The 20,202-nt window shown below is 34.9% G+C and overlaps 1 protein-coding gene across 2 annotated transcripts in view; it reads right to left on the bottom strand.

Moving 5' to 3' along the window:
• The window catches only part of PDE3B (phosphodiesterase 3B), a 162,356-nt gene that overhangs the window by 17,448 nt on the left and 124,706 nt on the right, over positions 1-20,202 (bottom strand). For both annotated transcript variants that reach the window (XM_037050014.1, XM_037050015.1), the window contains exons 6-12: positions 18,409-18,619; positions 17,540-17,616; positions 11,440-11,591; positions 10,533-10,670; positions 9,517-9,628; positions 7,305-7,418; positions 4,213-4,412 (exon numbers count right to left, since the gene is read on the bottom strand). In XM_037050014.1, coding sequence (XP_036905909.1) covers positions 4,213-4,412; positions 7,305-7,418; positions 9,517-9,628; positions 10,533-10,670; positions 11,440-11,591; positions 17,540-17,616; positions 18,409-18,619 — 1,004 coding nt within the window. The remainder of the gene's footprint in view (positions 1-4,212; positions 4,413-7,304; positions 7,419-9,516; positions 9,629-10,532; positions 10,671-11,439; positions 11,592-17,539; positions 17,617-18,408; positions 18,620-20,202) is intronic.

Genomic DNA, 20,202 nt, shown 5'->3' on the forward strand with positions numbered 1-20,202 from the left:
CGTTCAGTAATAATGCCTAGAATAATACCTCTTCCACAGTATGCACTCAGTATTGTTAAAAGAATTTAAAAAAACAAATTAATTTCTTTGGAATTCTAAAGACTTTATTCCAGTATCATCTAGCATCGATTATTGCTAAAATATGATACCAGTTGGATATTCATTCTTTTTTAAATGTGTTATTTTCATCCTCTCAGAAAGAATTCTTTTTTTTAAAAAAAAAAGGTCTAAGTTCTGAAATTTTACCATGACATCCTGTGTGTAGGTCTCTGAGGATTTTCTCCCCGCCCTACCTCCATTCAACTTCTGTGGTATTTGATGAGTTCCTTCAATCCAAAGACTCAACTCTTTCAGGAACCTCCAATAGTCAGATCTTGACCTAGTCCCCTGTGCCTTATTTTTTCATGCCCTATACTTTCCATTTCTTTATCATTTTAGTATATATTCTAAGAGAAATGGCCTGACTTTACTCCCAATGCTTATTGATTTTTTTTACATTTCTGCAATAATTATTTCTAGTTTCTAAGAGAGTTAATTGATTGTGATGTTTTCTTTTTCATAGTTTTATCTTCTTATGGATGAAGTTTTTTCCAATTCTCTTTGAGAACTTTACATAGCATATTCAGTGTTTTTCTATTCCCTAGATTATCATTTTCTCCCCCTGTGTTCAGTTAATTCTGTGCATTTTAGCTTTTTCTTTCCAAGCTACTGATTAGTATCATATGTCTTGAGACCCTTGGCTATCCACTGACATAAAAAGAAGTGAATTCTAGATCGCAAATATGACTTTCCTTTTGCTCTTGTATATGTTGAGTCTATTCTTTACTTGGGAAGGATGAGTAGGAAGCCTGTGAATGTGAACAGGGCTTACTACTTAGTAGGTTTTCCTTCAGAATTAGCAGACTGGGTGCCAGCTCTTCAGTTTCTCGAATGAGAAGAATTTACTATGTAATACTAACACCCACACCAGTAATTCTCTCTTGACAGTTTCCTTTAATACCTAAAAGATGAGTTTTCTGCCTGGAGGTGAAAGCAGGGTTGCAGTAGCTTTGCTTAAAGTTCTGTGGTTCACATGCTAGGGGATGTGCATGTGTGTATGGGGCTGCGTGCATGCGCACTCCAGCATGTGTGTGTGCAGACAGGGGTAAAGACATCCGGAGTGCCTCTAGGGTTGTGCTTAGTGTGTAGCACCTTCTAGTATACTTTTATGTCTCAATATTCATCCATGTTTTCCATTTTTCAGAAATAGTATCAAATTCTTTAATCTACTGATGATAATACCCTCCCAACTATTCCTCTCTCTTGCCATGAGCTTCGTCCCTTACTGTCATTTTATCAGGAGCCAGGGGAGACAAAGGCATGTTGTTAGTCACCATCTTGATCCATATTTTGAGGGACAAACCATACTTATGACTGTCTCAGATTTACAAATCCCGGCTTGAAGTTTTATTTCCTTTTACCCTAAATCTCATCAAAATAGTCTATACACTAATACCTCAAGCACTAATCTCCATCTTTCAGCCAACTTTTCATTTGGAAATAGCTTAGAAACCTCAGAATTCCAATACTGACATCCATCCAAGTTTAAATTTGACTATTTTACCTTCTTTCATGGCAAGGATTCAAAATAATCCTCCTGTATCTTCCCAGCATACTTTCGTTTACCATGAGAATGAAGAGGAATACTTGATTTAGTTGGTGGTATTATATGCTACTGTCACTTTTTATAATACACTAGAGAAATAATTGTGGCCTGATTAGACCCAGTGAGCTTCCCAAGATGAGAGAATTTACTTCATTGACTAATAAACACATTGAGTCTCAGGCTTTCATCACAAGAGAGTCCTTAACTCACAGGCACTAGCTGAAGAAGGTGTTAAGAATTTCATTACTTTAGGAAGAACTGAGTATATTTCAGACAAGCTAGCAGTCTTGCAGAACAAAGAAGGCAGGCATCCTTCAGCATTCAACAAATACTTACTGAATGCCTTTAGTGTGAGGTACTACTAATGCAGGTATTAGGGAGTAAGAGAGACAAAAATCCCTGACCTCATAGAAACTTATATTCAGCTCAGCAGAGATGTATAATAAACGAACAAAATGCAGAATGTACTAAATGACCATTGCTGTGGAAAAAATAAAGCATGGAAGGAACCTAATGAGTGCCAGGAAGGGGCTTCTGAAATTTTAGATGGAAGGAGGTGATAAAGTGAGCTGCACTGACATCTGGGGATTCTGGGCAGGGAAGACGGAAAATGAAAAGGCTCTCAGGGAGTGTGCCTAGGATACAGAAGAAAACACCAAGGAGGCCAGGGAGGCTAACGCTGAGTAAGAAAAAGGAGAATTACTGGGGTCTAATTCACGTAGGATTTTTCTGAGCTACTCGAACGGCTTACTAATGGTGGTAAATACCATTTGAGGGTTCAGAACAGAAAATTATATAACTCAGATTTAAACAGTGACAGTTGGCTGCTGTGTGCTGAGAACAGACTGAAGGAGAGCAGGAAGTAAGCAAGGAGGCAAGGTAAAGGCTATACTTTTTCAATAGCTGAACTCTCTAATCAACTTCCTGTCCATTCCAGAGCTTCCCACTCCTTCATCTACTGACAGTTCTTAACCAGGAGAAGTTAGGAATAACTTACGAGTATTGATAGAGTCCAGATTTCAATGTTGTACTTTGATTAGATCAACAGTTTTGAGTATATAACTTTATAAATTCTATTCATGTATCAGTGTTTTTAAATTCTCTGCACATGAGAGTTAACACTAGAATTCACTCACTTTTAATATCCTTGAAGGAAAAGTAATAAACAAGTCTGACTCACCTCTACTCAAAGTTAATAAAAGACAGAATAAAAGCAGAGAGTGGGAAAGAACATGAGTAGTATCTATCTACGTGATTATCGACTTCAGGAGGTTCTCAAATACATAAAATGGTAGAAAGCTTTCCATGTGTTACCTCCTTCGCCCTTAATTGTATCAGGTACCTATTCTGAGGTTCAGAAAGATAAGAGTGATAAGGGCCACAGAACTAACAAGCAGGTAACCAGAAATCCTCAATCCCAAGACCAGAGCTTTTCCCACTACTGCCCAGTCGACTCATGAGAGGATTTGCAAAGGTAATGAAGTATTTAGGCTAGAGAGGATGGGCATGCTTCTTGCAGAATGGTACTGCAAATGAGGAAATATGTGCTTCTTGGTGGGGAATTTCTCCCAAAGCAATTCTTCAAAAGAGAACAAATATTAATATCTAGGGTAAAATTTATTTTTTATTAGTTACCTGTGGAAATCATGAGTCATTAATAAAGTCTCATGGGGGGAAATGAATCACACAGCACTTTAACATTCTCCCCACACCTCCACCAACCCTGCTCTTGCTCATGATAAAGAATCTATCCTACAGATTTTAAAGTGAGGATGTGTGAAAGGGATAAAAGTGAGAAAAAGAACACAGAATGGCTACAGACGATGAAAGAATCAGAACACAGGTTTACATACAGAATGATAAAGTGAAAAAGATGAATTCGGCAGTCATTTACTACTCACCTTGTAAGGCACACAGTTAAAAATATAAAAAATATAAAGGAAACACCAACCTAAACAAACACCCACACTAAATTCTACTTAAAGTTAGTACTTGATTCCGAGTCCTAATGCTGAAAACTGTTAAAATTATTGGGAATTCCTACCTCTTATGCAGATTGTGACCATAAAGGAATCTTGCACCTTACTGGTGGTGCTAGACTCAAAAATAAGGTGGTATTACGAGAATTTTTACACATTATAATATATTCAGAGTTAAGAGATTTTAGAGCCTGGTTATTAACACATGTCTTAGAGGAAAAGGAAGACAACAAAAACAACAGCCGTCCATCATTGCGGTTTTTAGTTAGATAAAGGACCTTGCCATTAGGAGAGTAAGTCTTACATCTGTTCAGTCTTATCAGTTTGATCAAAGACAAAAATACTGAAAGCAAGAACTCTAGAAATTCATAAAACAATGAGTCACTTTCATGAACATTTTGTTTTCTTGCTGGAGATGTTTTCCCTAAGTCTTTAGCACCCATCATGTCGATGCCATATGTTAATATCCAATTCACTGTTGATGGGATGGCCATATGATTCGACTGAAGAATGATTTACAAAAAGATATACAGCATGGTTGTAAAATTTCAGAGTCACTCTTTACATTTCTGAAAAACTATTTCCTACCTGAGGGGCATTTGTAGCCACCAGAAATGCATTTGTCCGCCCCGGGTGATCATAATCGTGCATAGCAGCTGCCACATATAAAGCCATCAATTCCAAAGCAGGAATGTTTGAAGACAGGCACCCATAGCTCTCATCTGGGATTGAGCAGCTCCTCGAAGAAATGTAAGCAATTTGCCCAGGGTTAATTCTACCATCAGACTCTGAGGAACAAGCAAAGTAAAACCAGCATTACACATATAACCTCCTCACAATGAGGCTAAGGAGGGGACTCCCCATTGGTAATATGAGTATTTATTTACTTACTAAGGAACAGACTTTATACACATGGACTTAAAACAGTATATTAACTGTCCTAACAAGTGTTAGGTGATATCTCACTGCAGTTTCCTTTTGTAAAGATTTTATTTCATTTATTTTTAGAGGGGAAGGGAGGGAGAGAGGGGGAGAGAAACATCAATGTGTGGTTGCCTCTTGTGTGCCCCCTACCTGGGACCTGGTCTACAACTCAGGCATGTGCCTGACTGGGAATCAAACCGGTGACCCTTTGGTTCACAGGCCAGCACTCAATCCACTGAGCCACACCAGCCAGGTCACTGCAGTTTTGATTTGCATTTCTCTGATGATTAGCAATGTCAGTATCTTTTTGTGTACCTGATAGCAATTTAGATGTCTTCTTTAGAAAAATGTCTATTTAGTTCCCCTGCCCATTTTTAATCAGACTTTTTTGCTTGTTATAAACTGTGTGAGTTCTTTATGTATTTTGAATATCATCCAATACATAGTTTGCAAATACTTTCCCCCATTCCGTATGTTGCCTTTATTTTTCATTATTTCCTATGATGTACAGAAGCTTTTTAGTTTGATGTAGTCCCACTTAATTGATTCGCTTCTGTTGCTTGTGCTTTTGGTGTTGTAATCATTTCTATTGGTCCTCCAGGGCAATGAGAATAAGGCAGCACACCAGTCTTAGTATAGTCTGTTTTCACCGTAATTTTCCGTTTCCCAAGGCCTTGTCTTCTTCAGACACTGGATTGTATAACACTGTGTATGAGGACCTAAAACACTGCCTGTAAGAACTTGGAAGGAAGTGAGGTGCATGGGAGAGAAAACAGATGTTGCACTAGGGAATACTTAAATATTGTGCACTAGGGATGTTGCACTAGGGAATACTTAAATATTGTGCACAGCTGGTGGGAGAAAACTGCTCTTATGGACACTTCCATGAGGGCTCAGACATATTAGAGAAACATATATAGAGAAACACTACTGGAAATTGGGAGAAAGGAGATCATTGTTATATTGTAGCAGAAAGCTTATCCAAATTGTATGCTGCAGTTATATGGAACACAAAACTTAAGAACTCTTTTAGCTGAGATTTCCAAGCAAAGTGTTAAATGAATATATATATATAGTATATCCTGGTTTCTTACTACTTGTAGTGAAATGTAAGAGGAAAAAGAGATTGAGGAAGAACTGCTCAGCTAAAAAGAACCAGGACTTGATAATTTGGGAAATTCTCAACCTGTCGAAATTGCAAAAGATCCTAGGAGATTAACTGTCACCAAGGTGTACTCTGGAGGGAAAGCCAAGGTTGTGGCTGGCCCATGTGTTGCTAATGTCTCGGAAGGATGGAAAGGTAGGGTCAGAGAGAGTCTTGAGAATATTAAGTTGCTGCTTTCTTTGAAGACGGGGGCCATGCACCACGTGATGCTGGTGGCTTCTGGCAGATGGAGGAGGCAAAGAAATGAATTCTCCATTAGAGACTCTAGGAGGAAAACAATCTTGTTGACACTGATCTTAGCCCAGCTGGACTTATTTTGGACTTTCAACTTCTAAAACTGTAAGATAATAAATTTGTACTGTTTTAAGCCACTAAATAAGTCGATAGTGATTTGTTACAGAGTCAATAAGGAAGCTAACACAGATTTTGGTACTGGAAGTGAGGTGTTACTGTAACAAACCTCTAAAAATTGGAATTGAGCAATGAATGGGCAGAGACTGCAATTTTAAAGAGCATAATAAACACCAAACATATTCAGTAAGTTCACTGAACACCAAGCAGGATGAATACAAAGAAAATCACCTGAGTCCATAATGTCAAAATGATAAACATCAATAGCAAAGAGAAAAGGAGCACATTACTTTTAAGGAGCAATAAGACTTATGGCTAATATGTCAACAGAAACTACAGAAGTCAGAATGGAATGATATCATCACAGGTACTGAATTATGAAAATATTCATCCAAGATAAAATAAAGACATCTACAAACAAAAGCGCTAAAGAAAATGGTCTCTAATGGAAGCACAGAACTACTGGAAGGGATGAAGAGCACTAGGAAAGAGTAAAATATAAATGGCAGGCAGAAATGAACATACGGCAATTCCATCAAACAAGTAATGGCAGTACTTAGACTCAAGTGCAAAGAATGTAACGCAGTGACTGAGTCTGTAACATTTATACTGATTAGTATGGTAATATTTCTCGGGCATTGGTAACTGAGCAAATTCTGTTAGTGTGTGTGTGTCTGTCTGTCTCCATATTACTGAAGTATTTCTCCTTTCTTTTATAACTTAGGATAAGAGAATCATAAATGTTATAATTCATTATGTTTGTACAAATAATTATACTTATTAGGAGGAACAGAAAAACTTTGGGAGCAAACTATGAAAGTTAAAAGTTTTAAAATTCATTTAAATACTTATGTGAGGCTTTTAAACATGTCCCATTTCAATGGGAACATTACATATTTTAAATTTATGTGGTCCACCTAAAATAAAAAAACAAGAATTGAAAGAAGAAAGCAAAGAAATACTTATCATAACATTCAGGATAATGATGACCTCAATGGGGGTACAGCAGGATGGGACACAGCAGAAAAGAGACCTGGTAGATCTAGCGGTGCTCTTAACCCAGCTCTTAAGATGCCTCGTAGGTTCCCTAATTTGCATGTCATTTCTATGCATCAAAATTTACATAGTCTTTTGTGTGTACCAAAGGTTACTTCATGAAAATGTTTAAAGGAGAGGTAACAAAATGAGATAATTTGACTTACTATTCCTATTGAATAAAAAGATTTGTAGAAGGAAGTACCTGCTTCATTTCCTGTTCCGTGGTGACTATGGGTGTGCTGTAAGCCAGGAATCGGCCGCGTTGTCAGGTACCAAACTGCATGCAGGACATCTGTGGCGTGTATACGGTTGTGATCTGAAGACGCCAGAAATGGTTACAAAAATGATCATTGTTTTATATTTACCAAAGATATTTTAAGAAGTATAATAATATATAGTCATCCTCATACATAAATTGTATGACCTAGGATAATTTCCCACAATTATATTTTTGTTTTATCTGATTTTTTCTGACAATAGTATTTATTATTACAAACTTTTTTGTTTTTTTCTTATGTTCCTTGTATGCAGTTTTCTAGTTGTATTTTTTCTACAACCGTTTATCCTCCTTATGCTCCTCTCTCCTCCACAATCACCACACTGGTGTTGTCCATGTCCATGAGTCCTTTTTCCTTTTTGCTGATCCCAATTTCACTCATGGAATCTAATCTTCATTAGTTGTTCACTAATGAACAACTGAACTAACAAGCAAAATAGAGAAGATTCATAGATAGAGAGAAGCATGGCTAAGGGGTGGAGGTATCATTTTTTTAAAGCCTCTTGATGTGTTAAAAAGTTCTTTTAAAAGCTGATACTATGAAAACATAATAAAGGGGTCAAAGAGAAGGCAGGATAACCAAGGCTAATTGAAAGGCATTGGAAAATATAAGGTTGTAGCTTTTAAAAATATTTTGGAAATAGTGTCTGGGTTATGAAGACCTATGTTTGAACACAAAATTTTTTTGCACATGGGCACACAGAACAGCTAAAATTCTGGATATTTGACCATCCTCTGACCACCACACACACATGAACAAACAAACAAAATGCTACTTATTCCTCAGATCTACTATAAGGATTAAATGTTAAATGAGATATGAACAGAATCATAACAGTGTCTGATACATAGTATATGATCAATAAAACACTGGTTTATTGAAATGTCACTATGTGAAAAGGCAAGATCTATAAGCAAAACACAGCTTTGCTATTTATAATTTTATTACTTTGGAAAAGATCCTTCTGAATTTTAACTTCTCAGCTGTGAACAGAAGATAATACAACCTTTCCCGCAAAGATTATATGAGATAACCTTTGTTAATCTAATGATTGTAGCCACAGCTGACATTCAATAACAATTCAATGCTTCAGCCATTACTTTAATAAGTAGCTACTGTGTAGAATGGGCAGATGATACAATACTAAGTGTTAAGGCTAGAGAACATGGTTCAATGGACTAGGGGCCCAATTATCATAAATGAGCATCACCTTTTATTGACCATGTAAAAAAAATCCAATATATGCTTACAAAGATCATCTCATCACTACCTATGGATAAGCTCTATTGTTATTCCCATTTACAAACTTCAAAACTAAAAACGTTAGACCCAGACACTCTTTTCCAAACCAGTGTGTCCTAATTGGAGCTGGCAATGAGCATTCCCTGCCACCTCCTTCTTTCCATTCCCCGTTCCTTAAAGTAGTTCTTGATCCCATTTATAAAATGTATTCACTTTTTTAAAATGCAGACTTTGTAAGTGGAAATTGTAGTATATATAACTCACATTAAATTACTAAGTATCATCATTATTGGGTTATGCCAATTTAATAATTTCCTCTTTATTTATATAATTGATTTACCCAAAATGTGTCAAATGAAGGGAAAGTGTAGAATGTATCAACACATAAACTATCTTTTTGTACTATGAAACTCAAATGACATTTTACCATAAAATCAAAAAGCCATTAAAAATTATTCCTATATTGGAATACCATTAAAAACAGAAATTCTATGGGTAAATTTTAAACATTTTAAAGTCCAGAATTTTTTGAAACACTTGATTTAATATTACTAAACATTTAAAAGATTAGCTATTCAGTTAATATTAACCTAGAAAGATGTGTATCATGTAATAAATAAAAGCAGATTATACATAGGTATCTGTATTATGATTTACTTCATAAAAATATATATGGAAGAAAAAAGGCTTCAAGAATATATATCAAAATGGTAACAGCAGTCAGTTAACTTCAGGTAGTAGGATACAGATTTTCTTCTTAAATCTCCACTTAAAACTGTTCCAAACATGTAAATTAAAAAGGTTTAGAAACTATCTAAAGGGAAAAATAATAAAAGAGTTTCAAAACCAGTATTATTTACTTGCACTTAGATAATAAGGTATGTTAATACTTACAAGGAATATCTCGATAGCCATTTTCTAATGCACGAAAATAGTTCATGAATTGTAGAGTGGGGATTTTAAATACTTCCAATAAACCAGTGTCTTGAAATAAGGTATACATAACCTAAATGTCAATTAAAATAAAGTTCACTTTAAAAATCAGAATTTCTATTTGTAGTTGACTATAACATGTTTATGTGATTTGCATTTAGGAATATTTAACCATGTATATTTCTTTAAGTTAATAATTTATTAAAAACTTCTCTACAATAAATTCAAAACATGAAAAAGAAAGACATCACCCTAAAGCCCATGAAAATCAAAGAAAGATTACCATATCGTGTTCTAGTTTAAATTTTTTCCATTCTTCCCTTTAGCTCTTTATTCATAATTTATTGAAGGGCATATGAATTCTAATGTGTTCTAGTGCTAGGTGTTAAAAGAAGTCAAAAAAGTATATTTAACACATTTTTGTGCCTAAAGGCTTCAATGAAATGAATTAGATAACTTCCACATAATTTATCCATATGTTCTTATATTTCATAAATAAGATACTTTGGAGTTAATGAAAGTGATACTTTGAGAAGGTTAATCTGATGCTGTTGTGTAAACCCACTGGGGACAACCCTGAGTATGGGCTGAAAAATGAAAGTATTTTTCCATGGTTGTAGCAAGAAATGAACTATTTGGTTTTGAGTAAAAGAGAGGGCAGATGAAAAAAGAAGAACTGTAAGTTTCAGTGGTTAGAACTAGATACCTTTTTTCCTTTTCAATCTTAAGATTCAGTATAAAGTAAAACTTTATTACTTTGGTAAAATTAAATCCTATTACTACAGACATTTAAACTTCTTTTCATTTATAATATATACTTTCGCATTTTCTACTGAAAACTTCATTTGTGAAAACAATAATTCAATTAAAAGTGTTGAATTTCTGCCCAAACCAGTATTACATATTTTTAGATTTTGCTTTTCATAAAGATTTTTTTAAAACATTTATAATTTAAAAAGTAGAGATTTGAAACAAACCTGACTAAGGATTTTTCCTGATTTCTCTCCCATCTCTTCTACAAGTTCAAAAATTTGAAAATTCCAGTTGCTCATCTTTTCTATTAATGAATCATAGTCTTCTACTAAAATCAGGTCCTGTGATGCCTCCTGTTCAATCTGTAGATACAAGGGGGAAAATCCACACCAGCTTAACCTTTTCCTGCATAAATACTGTTAAATCCACATCTAAATGAGAGCACTTAAAATTGAACATTAAAAGATGGACAGTGCTATTTTCTAAAATAGTTTTCTCAGATATAATCAGCATTTACTATTTCTTTGTAGAATGCTATCTTTTTATAAATATAAATATGTCTTCTAAGCATCAGAAGATTTCTTAATCTTTAAATTGCTTTTATATATAAAAATACTTCTAAAACACTATGCAAATAGAAAATCCATTTTCATATTAGGAGCTACAGGTATCAAGAATAATAGAAACTCCAATCCATACATGGCATGTAGTATTAGCTTAACTTCCCAAGAGAAATGGGAGTTTTTCCCTAAAAAGCTCTGAACTTTAAGAATAAGAAAATTTCTAGTTTAAGTAGATTATTTTCATTGTTTTTAATGACTATATACATGTTCCTCAGACCTTAACATATAAAGAAATTATCAGCCTAGGAAGTAATATATCTACTACAAAAATAAACAAAATGTGTTCATTGTAAAATGAATGCACTGGTTTTAGAATAATGAATTTAGAAAATTTTAATTATTTTTTACCCAAGGTTTTCTATAGTGTGTTATAGAGACTTCTCAGTAAAAAAATTTTTAAATATCATTATATTAAAAACCCTGTTCTGGCCAAAAATAATGAGACTTAACTAAGCATTAACTAGTATATTTCACCTTAACATAATCACATTATAAGTTTATCCTTTACATTTGGTTGCTGCTCATCCTGTGCCTCTTCCGTGAGGTGATTATCACCTTCCAAAAATAATTTTCTGGAGTCTCTGTTCTCTGTTTCCACTTCTTGTTGAGCTTCTGTAAGGTCGAGTGATTCTTTTGAGAAATTGGTATTGTCTTCATCACCTTTCAAAAAATAGTAACAAATAAGAATAAGACTTGCCCTATATGGACAGTTTTATAAGAAAAATTATTTGCAAAAATATTCAGATGAAGTAAACCATGTTGGCATTCAATCTAAATGACTGACACCAAAAAATTAATTACACCATTATTTTTATCTTGCTGGACTGCATGGCCCATGTGCCTTGTGCACAGGTAGTACAGACATTACACCTGATATCAACTCATGGATGAAAAGAGATGAGTGGACATTCTTTATAAAAGTAAGAATAGAAAAAGTCCCCATTGATAGAAACTTTTTAAAACCAATTTAATGTAAACAATTTCCACCATCTGAAATTGTTTGAATATTGGATATGAAAATGAGACTAAGGCACATCCAAAACTCAAAAAACATATCCAGCCCTGGTGACTGGCTCAGCTGGTTGGAGCATTGTCTCACCAAAAGGCTGTGGATTCAAATCCGAGTCCAGGCACGTAGGAGAAGCAACCCATTGATACTTCTCTCACACCAATGTCTGTCTGTCTGTCTGTCTGTCTCTCTCCCTCCCCGCTCAGTACATATATCCCTAGGTGAGGATTTAAAAAATATTGATTTTAAACTGTAATTGAAAAAAATGTAAAAACATACCATTTGAAGCAAGTTACAAAAGGCTGTAACATCTAGGTAAATAAATAAAAAGTAAAATACAGCCTCATGAATATAAATTACTTTTCTACCAATGTGATTAATTAATAATATTCTTTCCCCCAAATTACATGAAAAAGGAAAGCAGCAATGGTAGCTAAATAGTATTCACTCAAATGTAAAAAAAAAATAATTCCTACTCATTCTATCTATAATATCCTGAACAAGAAACTCACCCAAACTTAACAGCAGAATAAATTGAACTCATAAAATTGAACAATACAGAACAAAGAGAAAGAACTATAATCACATGCAACAATATAATATGTATGATTCTTAAAAATACAATGTTGGGTAAGGAAATCAGCCACAACATATAAACTGTGATTCTCTTTATGAAAAATTCAAAAAATATCAAAGCTGATACAGATGAATGAATACTGAAAGAGAGGAAGAATACTCTCTTTGGGGGATAAACCTGGAAAGGTGCTTGTGGAGAATTTCGAGGTGCTGGTGGTATGTATTGATCTGTGTGCTGATTGCACAGGTATGTTAAGTGTGTATTCATTGGAGTTGAGTTTCAAATCAACTAGGTTCAAATCCTGATTTTTGTACTTAACAATGGCAAGTTTTTTCCTTTGTTAATGTAGATAATAACACCCCTCTTACTAGTTGATCAATAAAAGTTAAATCTGAACCTAACACACTAAATATACTAAAATGTCATAAACTGATGATGATTAGAAAATACTATCCTTTGGAAAACATTGTTTCCAAATGAAAGACATTTATTTTAAGAAACGAAATACAGAATATTCAACTCTTCTCAGTTAAGGTAGTGACTACAATAATATTCTAAAATAGCCATCAATTTTAAAATTGATATTCAAGGTACTTTTTAATGACCTAAACTTCTAATAACTGTATCTTACAGATAATAAAAACAGTTGAAATAAAGGTAGCAATTTCTTTTCCAAAGTAGTCCACAATGCTATCTCGTCCCACATGCACTCTTTTGAAATATTTTCTTGTCATTCTTCCATCGGGAGGGCATTTATTTCCCAACACCCTCAAAGTGGACAGGCTGCATGACTGCTCTGATGAACAGAAGTACGGCACGAGGGACCCTGTGTGTGTTCTGGGCGGAACCACTAACTAAACTGGCAGTTTCCCTTCCTCCTCTCTTGGGATCCAGACAACATGTTGGAAGAAGCCCAGCAAGAGGTCATAGTTAGATAGACGGACTGGTCAAGAGCCAAAAGACACGTGACTAATTCACCTCGGAAATTCGGCCCAATCAATCCTTCAGATGACTGTCACTTGCCAATATCTGACTAATCACGTGACAGCCCTCAAGCAAGAATCTCCCAGCTGAGAAGAGTCGAGAGTCCATCCAAAATATGAGAATACATTATTTTTAAAAATGTAACTGAGTGTAATTACATGCCACAAAATCCCCCCACTGTAAATGTATACTTAAATAATTTCAGTATACTTACAGTTGTGTGACCATTATGACAATTCAGTTTTAAAATATTCTCATCTCCCCCAAAAAGTACCTTCATGTCTATCTACAGTTAGTTGCTATTTCACCCTAGGCAATCACTGTTATGATTTTTGTTTCTATAAATATGCCTTTTCTGACAGTTTCCCCTATGGTAGCATGTATCAGAAGTTCATTTAATTGCTAAATAAAATTCCATTGTAAGGATACACTTCATGATATTTTGCCATTCACATGCTCATGGATTTTTGGAAATTTTCCAGTTTTGCATTATTATGAATAATGATGTCATAGCATTCACAACTCTGTCTTTGAGGGCTCATGTTTTTCCCTTGGGTAAATTCTTAGCTGTGGTATTGATAATGATAAATTCATGTGTACCATTTAAAAAACTGAAAATGTTTTCCAAAGTGGCTAGATCACTTTACATTCCCATCACCAATACACAGGGATTCCAATTTCCCTGCATCCTCGCCAATACTTGGCATTGTCTGTCTTTTTGATTATAGCTATTCTAGTTTGAGTGTACTAGTATCTCATGGTAGTATTAATTTGCATTTACCTAATGACTAATGATCATCTTTTCATGTGTTTCATATCCATTTGTTTATATCCTTCACCAAATGATTTTCACCAAATTATCTAAAATCTTTTGCCCAATTTTTCCCCATTTTAAAATTGATTTTATTAGGGTGACATTAGTTAATAAAACCATAGGTTTCGGGTGTACAATTCTATATCGTCTGAATTTGTAATGAATATTCACCACCCCAAGTTAAGTCTCCTTCCACCACCATTTTTCCTTCCTTTTTTGCTCAATTTTTTGTAATCCTCACCAGAGAATATGTTTATTGATGCGTGTGTGTGTAAGAGAGAGAGAGAGAGAGAAAGAGAAAAGAGGAGGGAGAGGGAGAGAGAAGAGAGGCAGACATCAATGTGAGAAACATCAATGGTTGCCTCCTGCACATGTCCCAGCTGGGAATCAAATCTGTAACCTTTTGGTTCATGGGACGATGCTCCAAACAAGCCCAATTTTTAATTGAGTTGTTTGATTTCTTAATATTGAGTTGTATGAGTTCTTTATGCCTCGTGGATATGACATTTGTCTGATATATAATTTGCAAATATTTTCTCCCACCTTGGATTTGTCATCTCATTTTCTTCATGATGTCTTTCAAAGTGCAAAAGGTTTTAATTTTGCTAAAATCCAATTTGCCATTTTTTTCTTTCATGGATTGTGCTTTTTGGTATTGTATCTAGGAATGCGTTATTCACCCCAAGGTCACAAAGACTCTGTCCTATATTTTCTTCAAGAAGTTACATGATTTTAACACTTACATTTAGATCTACAATCTATTTTGCATTAATTTTTGTGTATATGGTAAAGTAAGTGTTCAAATTTTTTTGACGCAGTTATCCAATTGTCCTGGCTCCATTTGTTGAAATCAAAAGAAATATTCCACTTTTTCTTTTTAATTGTATTGGTGTCCATGTCCAAGATCAATTCACCATAAATGCAAGAATTTATTTTTGAACTCATACTTCTTTGCTCCATTGATCTACATGCAGGCTCATTTTTGTGCCAGTACCACACTGTCTTAATTACTGTGGCTTTATAATAAATTTTGAATTCAAGTAATGTCAGTCCTGCTAATTTGTTCTTTTTCCAAAGTGACTTGGCACATAGGTCATTTATACTTTCATGTAAATTTATAAATCTCTCACTTTTGTTCAATTCTACTTTATTCTTTTTGATACTACTTGAATAAAAATGTTTTTCTTAATTTCAATGTACGACTGTTCATTGCTAATATACAGAAATACAAATTATTTTGTACACTGATCATGTAACTTTGCTAAACCTGTTTATTGCTTCTAGTAGTGTATGTATAATTGTAAATTTCTACTTAAGGATCATGTGATCTGTGGATAGAGAGTCTTTCTCTATTAAGGATGATATTAGCAGTGTGTTTTTCAAAGATGCCCTTCATCTTACTGTTATTACTATTTTGAATGTTTTTATCATTAAATAGTACTGATTTTTGTCATGCTTTTTATGCATCTATTGAGGTCATATTGTTTTTTCCCTTTATTCTATTAATGTGGTATATTACACTGACTTATTTTCTAATGTTAAGCTATCCTGTGTTTCTGAGATAAATATATCATGGTGTGACTGTTTTATATGTTGCTGGACTCAGTTTGCTAGTATTTCGTTAAGGACTTTCATGTCTACACATAAGAGATAATGTCTGTAGTTTTCTCACAATGCCTCTGGTTATGGTATCCAGGTATTACTGGTCTGACAAAATGAATTAGCAAATTTTTCTCTTCTATTTTTTGGGAAGACATTTAAAATTTTTTTTAAAGAATTAGGTTTATTTTCAGTGTTAAGTCACTTTTATTTTATTTTTTCCATTACTATTCCATCTCCACTCACCTCTGTCCCTGCTGCAATCCACCACCCTTTAAAGTTTAAAAATCAAAAACTATTAAATTGCACGCTTTTAAAAACAGATTTTATTTATTTATTTAGAGAGAGGGGAAGGGAGGGAGAAAGGGGGGGAGGGAGAAAAAGAGGGAGGGAAACATCAGTGTGTGGTTGCCTCTCACATGGCCCACACTGGGGACCCGGCCTGCAACTCAGGCATGTGCCCTCCCTGACTGGGAATCGAACTTTGGACGCTTTGGTTCACAGCCCAAGCTCTATCCACTGAGCTACACCAGCCAGGGCAAACTGCACACTTTAAAAGGATGAATTTTGCGGCATGTGAAGGGATTCCTGTGAGCCTGTAACCCCTGAAGAGCCTACTTATTTCTGCCTCACTTTAATTTTCCTGGGATGCAGCGCTGCAGAATTTGCCAAGTTTTCCCTGCCACGACAAGCCTTCAACTCCAATCGCTGTCTCCCTAGTCCATGAAGCCACTGAAAGGACTGCTCATGCTGTCAGTCGCTGGCCCCTCTGGCAAACACCCTTTCCGCAGCCCCTAACTCCTAACTTTCTTAGATATCTATCCTCTTCAGATCTTCTAGTGGTGTTTCTGAGAAGCCTGTTAGTTCTTCACTGGCTTCAAGCAGATCTTTTGGTTAACAATTTGTAGATTTTCTACCTACCTTCAGGAGGAATGTTGGTGCTAGCTAACCATTTACTAACAGAAGCTTGGTCATCAATTGTTTAAAATTATAAAACTACTATAATTTTATCACCAACAATATTCTTGTCTGATCATATACAATGTTTCTGAATGATATAATTAAATTTTAAAACAAGTCTCTCTATGCCATAAAATAATTACATATACCTTTTAGCCTTAGATTGTATAGTATAAATTTCAACATTAATACATTTAATTTCACTATGTGTGAGCCAAAGCAATAACTTCATATTATATTAATTTGTATAGTACATTTTTACCTTTCAAAAAAATTTCATGCCCTGGCAGGGTAGCTCAGCTGGTTAGAGCATTGTCCCCATATGCCAAGGTTGCAGGTTGGAACCCCAGTCAGGGCACATACAAGAATCAACCAATGAATGCATATAAGCGGGAAAACAAATTGATGTCTCTGTGTTTCCTTCCCTCCCTCCCCCCTACACTTGCCCCCTTTCTCTAAAATCAATCAATAAATACAATTTTTAAAACATTTTATCATCTATTATGTATACTTTTTTCCTAATAATACCTCCCTGAAATAGATAAAAACACTATAATCTTCCATTTTAAGATGGATAAACTGAAGTTAAACTTATTTATTTATTCATCCTAAAAAATAATGTAAAAAATTGCTCTTAAACACAAAAGACTACTCTTATAGCTCACCTGATTTTCCACGGTGGCAGTCTGTACCAGACACTGATTCAGATGTTGAAACATATTTCAGTATTTGATGTCCACAGCTTATAAAATAAAACAAATATATATATACACACATAAATAAAGATGTACATATAATAAATGGGGCAAAATTTTAAAATCTAAATACAATCAGATAATCTTTTTTTTTTCCTCACCCGAGGGCATTTTTTTCATTGCTCGAAGAGAGACGTGAGAGAAATATCGATTGGCTGCCTCCCATACACGCCTGTACCAGGGATCAAACCCCCAACCTAGGTATGTGGCCTGACTGGGAATGAAACCTGCTACCCTTTGGTTACAGGACAACACTCTAACCAACTGAGGCACATCATCTCAGGCAAATCTTAACTTTTAACCAAGGTCCCAAATGCATCACATTCTAATAGTCCAATCTCTCTATGGCTTCAATAGGTTTTATCCTAGAAAGCATCTGTGTGATCCTGAAGAAAATAACATATGTTGAAAGTCAACACTGATGTTGAAGATAAACTTAATATCTAAGCAGAAATGAGAGTGAACACCATATGAACTGAGTGTTATAGATAGACACTATAGTAGTATACACTAAAATAATTCTCATACGTTTACTGATAGGATGTGATATGATGAATTAGAGTACCACTACATTTTACTTAAGATGGATATCATTTAATTGCAAAATGAGTGATAGCACCGAAATGAAAAACAGTTGGAATAAATACAAATACTTCTAGATAAATAAGGAAGAAGATATAGTCTTATTTCATCATCTAGTTATTAAATACAACTAGAATATTAGTAATACTTTAAGTAATCTATATTGTAAAACAGAAATAAACATTTGGGAAACTTACCTGTTACATAAATTACTATCAGAATTTCTAAGTTGCTGATAAAAATCTGGTGAAGTGGATGCACTGCCCAGAGATCTGTGTAAAGTAACACTTGGCTTAGCAAGAAAATCAGCGGTACCAGGAAATTCTACAGGTGATCGATTAGCTAAAGGGCCAGCAGACACTGGTCCATGACCAGGAGAATTCACAGGACTCAGGCTGGGTAAAACACCTTGAAAAGTTAAAAGAGAGGAAAGAGATAAACAATAAATATACATAATTTACTTATATATGTTTGTGTATTTATAAAGAGCATTTTCATTTAAAGAAGGCAAAGTATTTACAATTAAGTGACAGAACAGATTTCTAGATGGAGCTATCTTGAAGACATTCCAGGAAATGAAGCAGAATATAAACATAAACCATATTTGTCATTGTCTGTGACTGTGAAATAAATACCTTGTAGCAGGATAGCACATTATAGATGAATACTGAATATAACTAAAATGCACATATTATGTGGCACAAATCTTCTCAATTTTTTTAATTTTTAGTATTTTTTATTGATTATACTATTACAGGGTTGTCCCATTTTACCCCCTTTATTCCCTTCTGCCCTGTACAACCCCTTACACCTGCATTCTCCACCTCAGTTCATGTCCATGGGTCATACATATAAGTCCTTTGGCTTTCACATTTCCTATGCTATTCTTAACCTCTTCCTGTCTATTTTCTACCTACCATTTATGCTACTTATTCTCTGTACCTTCCCCCTCTCCTCCTCTCCCACTGATAACCTTCCATGTGATCTCCATTTCTGTGATTCTGTTCCTATTCTAGTTGTTTGCTTAGTTTGTTTTTGTTTTTGTTTTAGGTTAAGTTGTTAATAACTAAGTTTGTTGTTTTTTTACTATTCATATTTTTATCTTCTTTTTCTTAGATAAGTCCCCTTAGCATTTCATATAATAAGGGCTTGGTGATGATGAACTCCTTGAATTTGATCTTATCTGGGAAGCACTTTATCTGCCCTTCCATTCTAAATGAAAGCTTTGCTGGATAGAGCAATCCTGGATGTAGGTATTAGGATTTCATGACTTGGAATACTTCTTTCCAGCCCCTTCTTGCCTGTAAGGTCTCTTTTGAGAAATCTGCTGACAATCTGATAGGAACTCCTTTGTAGGTGACTGTCCCCTTATCTCTTGCTGCTTCTAGGATTCTCTCCTTCATTTTCATCTTGGCTAATGTAATTATGATGTGCCTCGGTGTGTTCCTCCTTGGGTCCAACTTCTTTGGGACTCTCTGAGCTCCCTGGACTTCCTGGAGGTCTATTTCCTTTGCCAGATTGGGGAAGTTCTCCTTTATTATTTGTTCAAATAAGTTTTCCACTCGTGGGTGTTTCTTTTCCCCTTCCGGTACTCCTAGAATTTGGATGTTGGATCGTTTAAAGATATCCTGAAGGTTCCTAAGCCTCTCATTTTTTTTGAATTCTTGTTTCTTCATTCTATTCTCGTTGAATGTTTATTTCTTCCTTTGGTCCACGCTGTTGATTGGAGCCCCAGTTTCCTTCCCTTCACTGTTGGTTCCCTGTATATATTTTTTATTTCACTTAGCATAGCCTTCATTTTTTCATCTAATTTGAGACCATATTCAACCAGTTCTGTGAGGTTCCTGATTACCAGTGTTTTGAACTGTGCATCTAATAGGTTGGCTATCTCTTTATCACTGAGTTGTATTTTTTCTGGAGCTTTAATCTGTTTTTTCATTTGGGCCATTTTTTTTGTACCGCCATACCTGTTATGTAGTTAAGGGGTGGAG

This window comes from Sturnira hondurensis, unplaced genomic scaffold, assembly GCF_014824575.4.
Source record: "Sturnira hondurensis isolate 20B ecotype Veracruz unplaced genomic scaffold, ASM1482457v3 Scaffold0006505, whole genome shotgun sequence".
NCBI classification, from domain to species: domain Eukaryota; kingdom Metazoa; phylum Chordata; class Mammalia; order Chiroptera; family Phyllostomidae; genus Sturnira; species Sturnira hondurensis.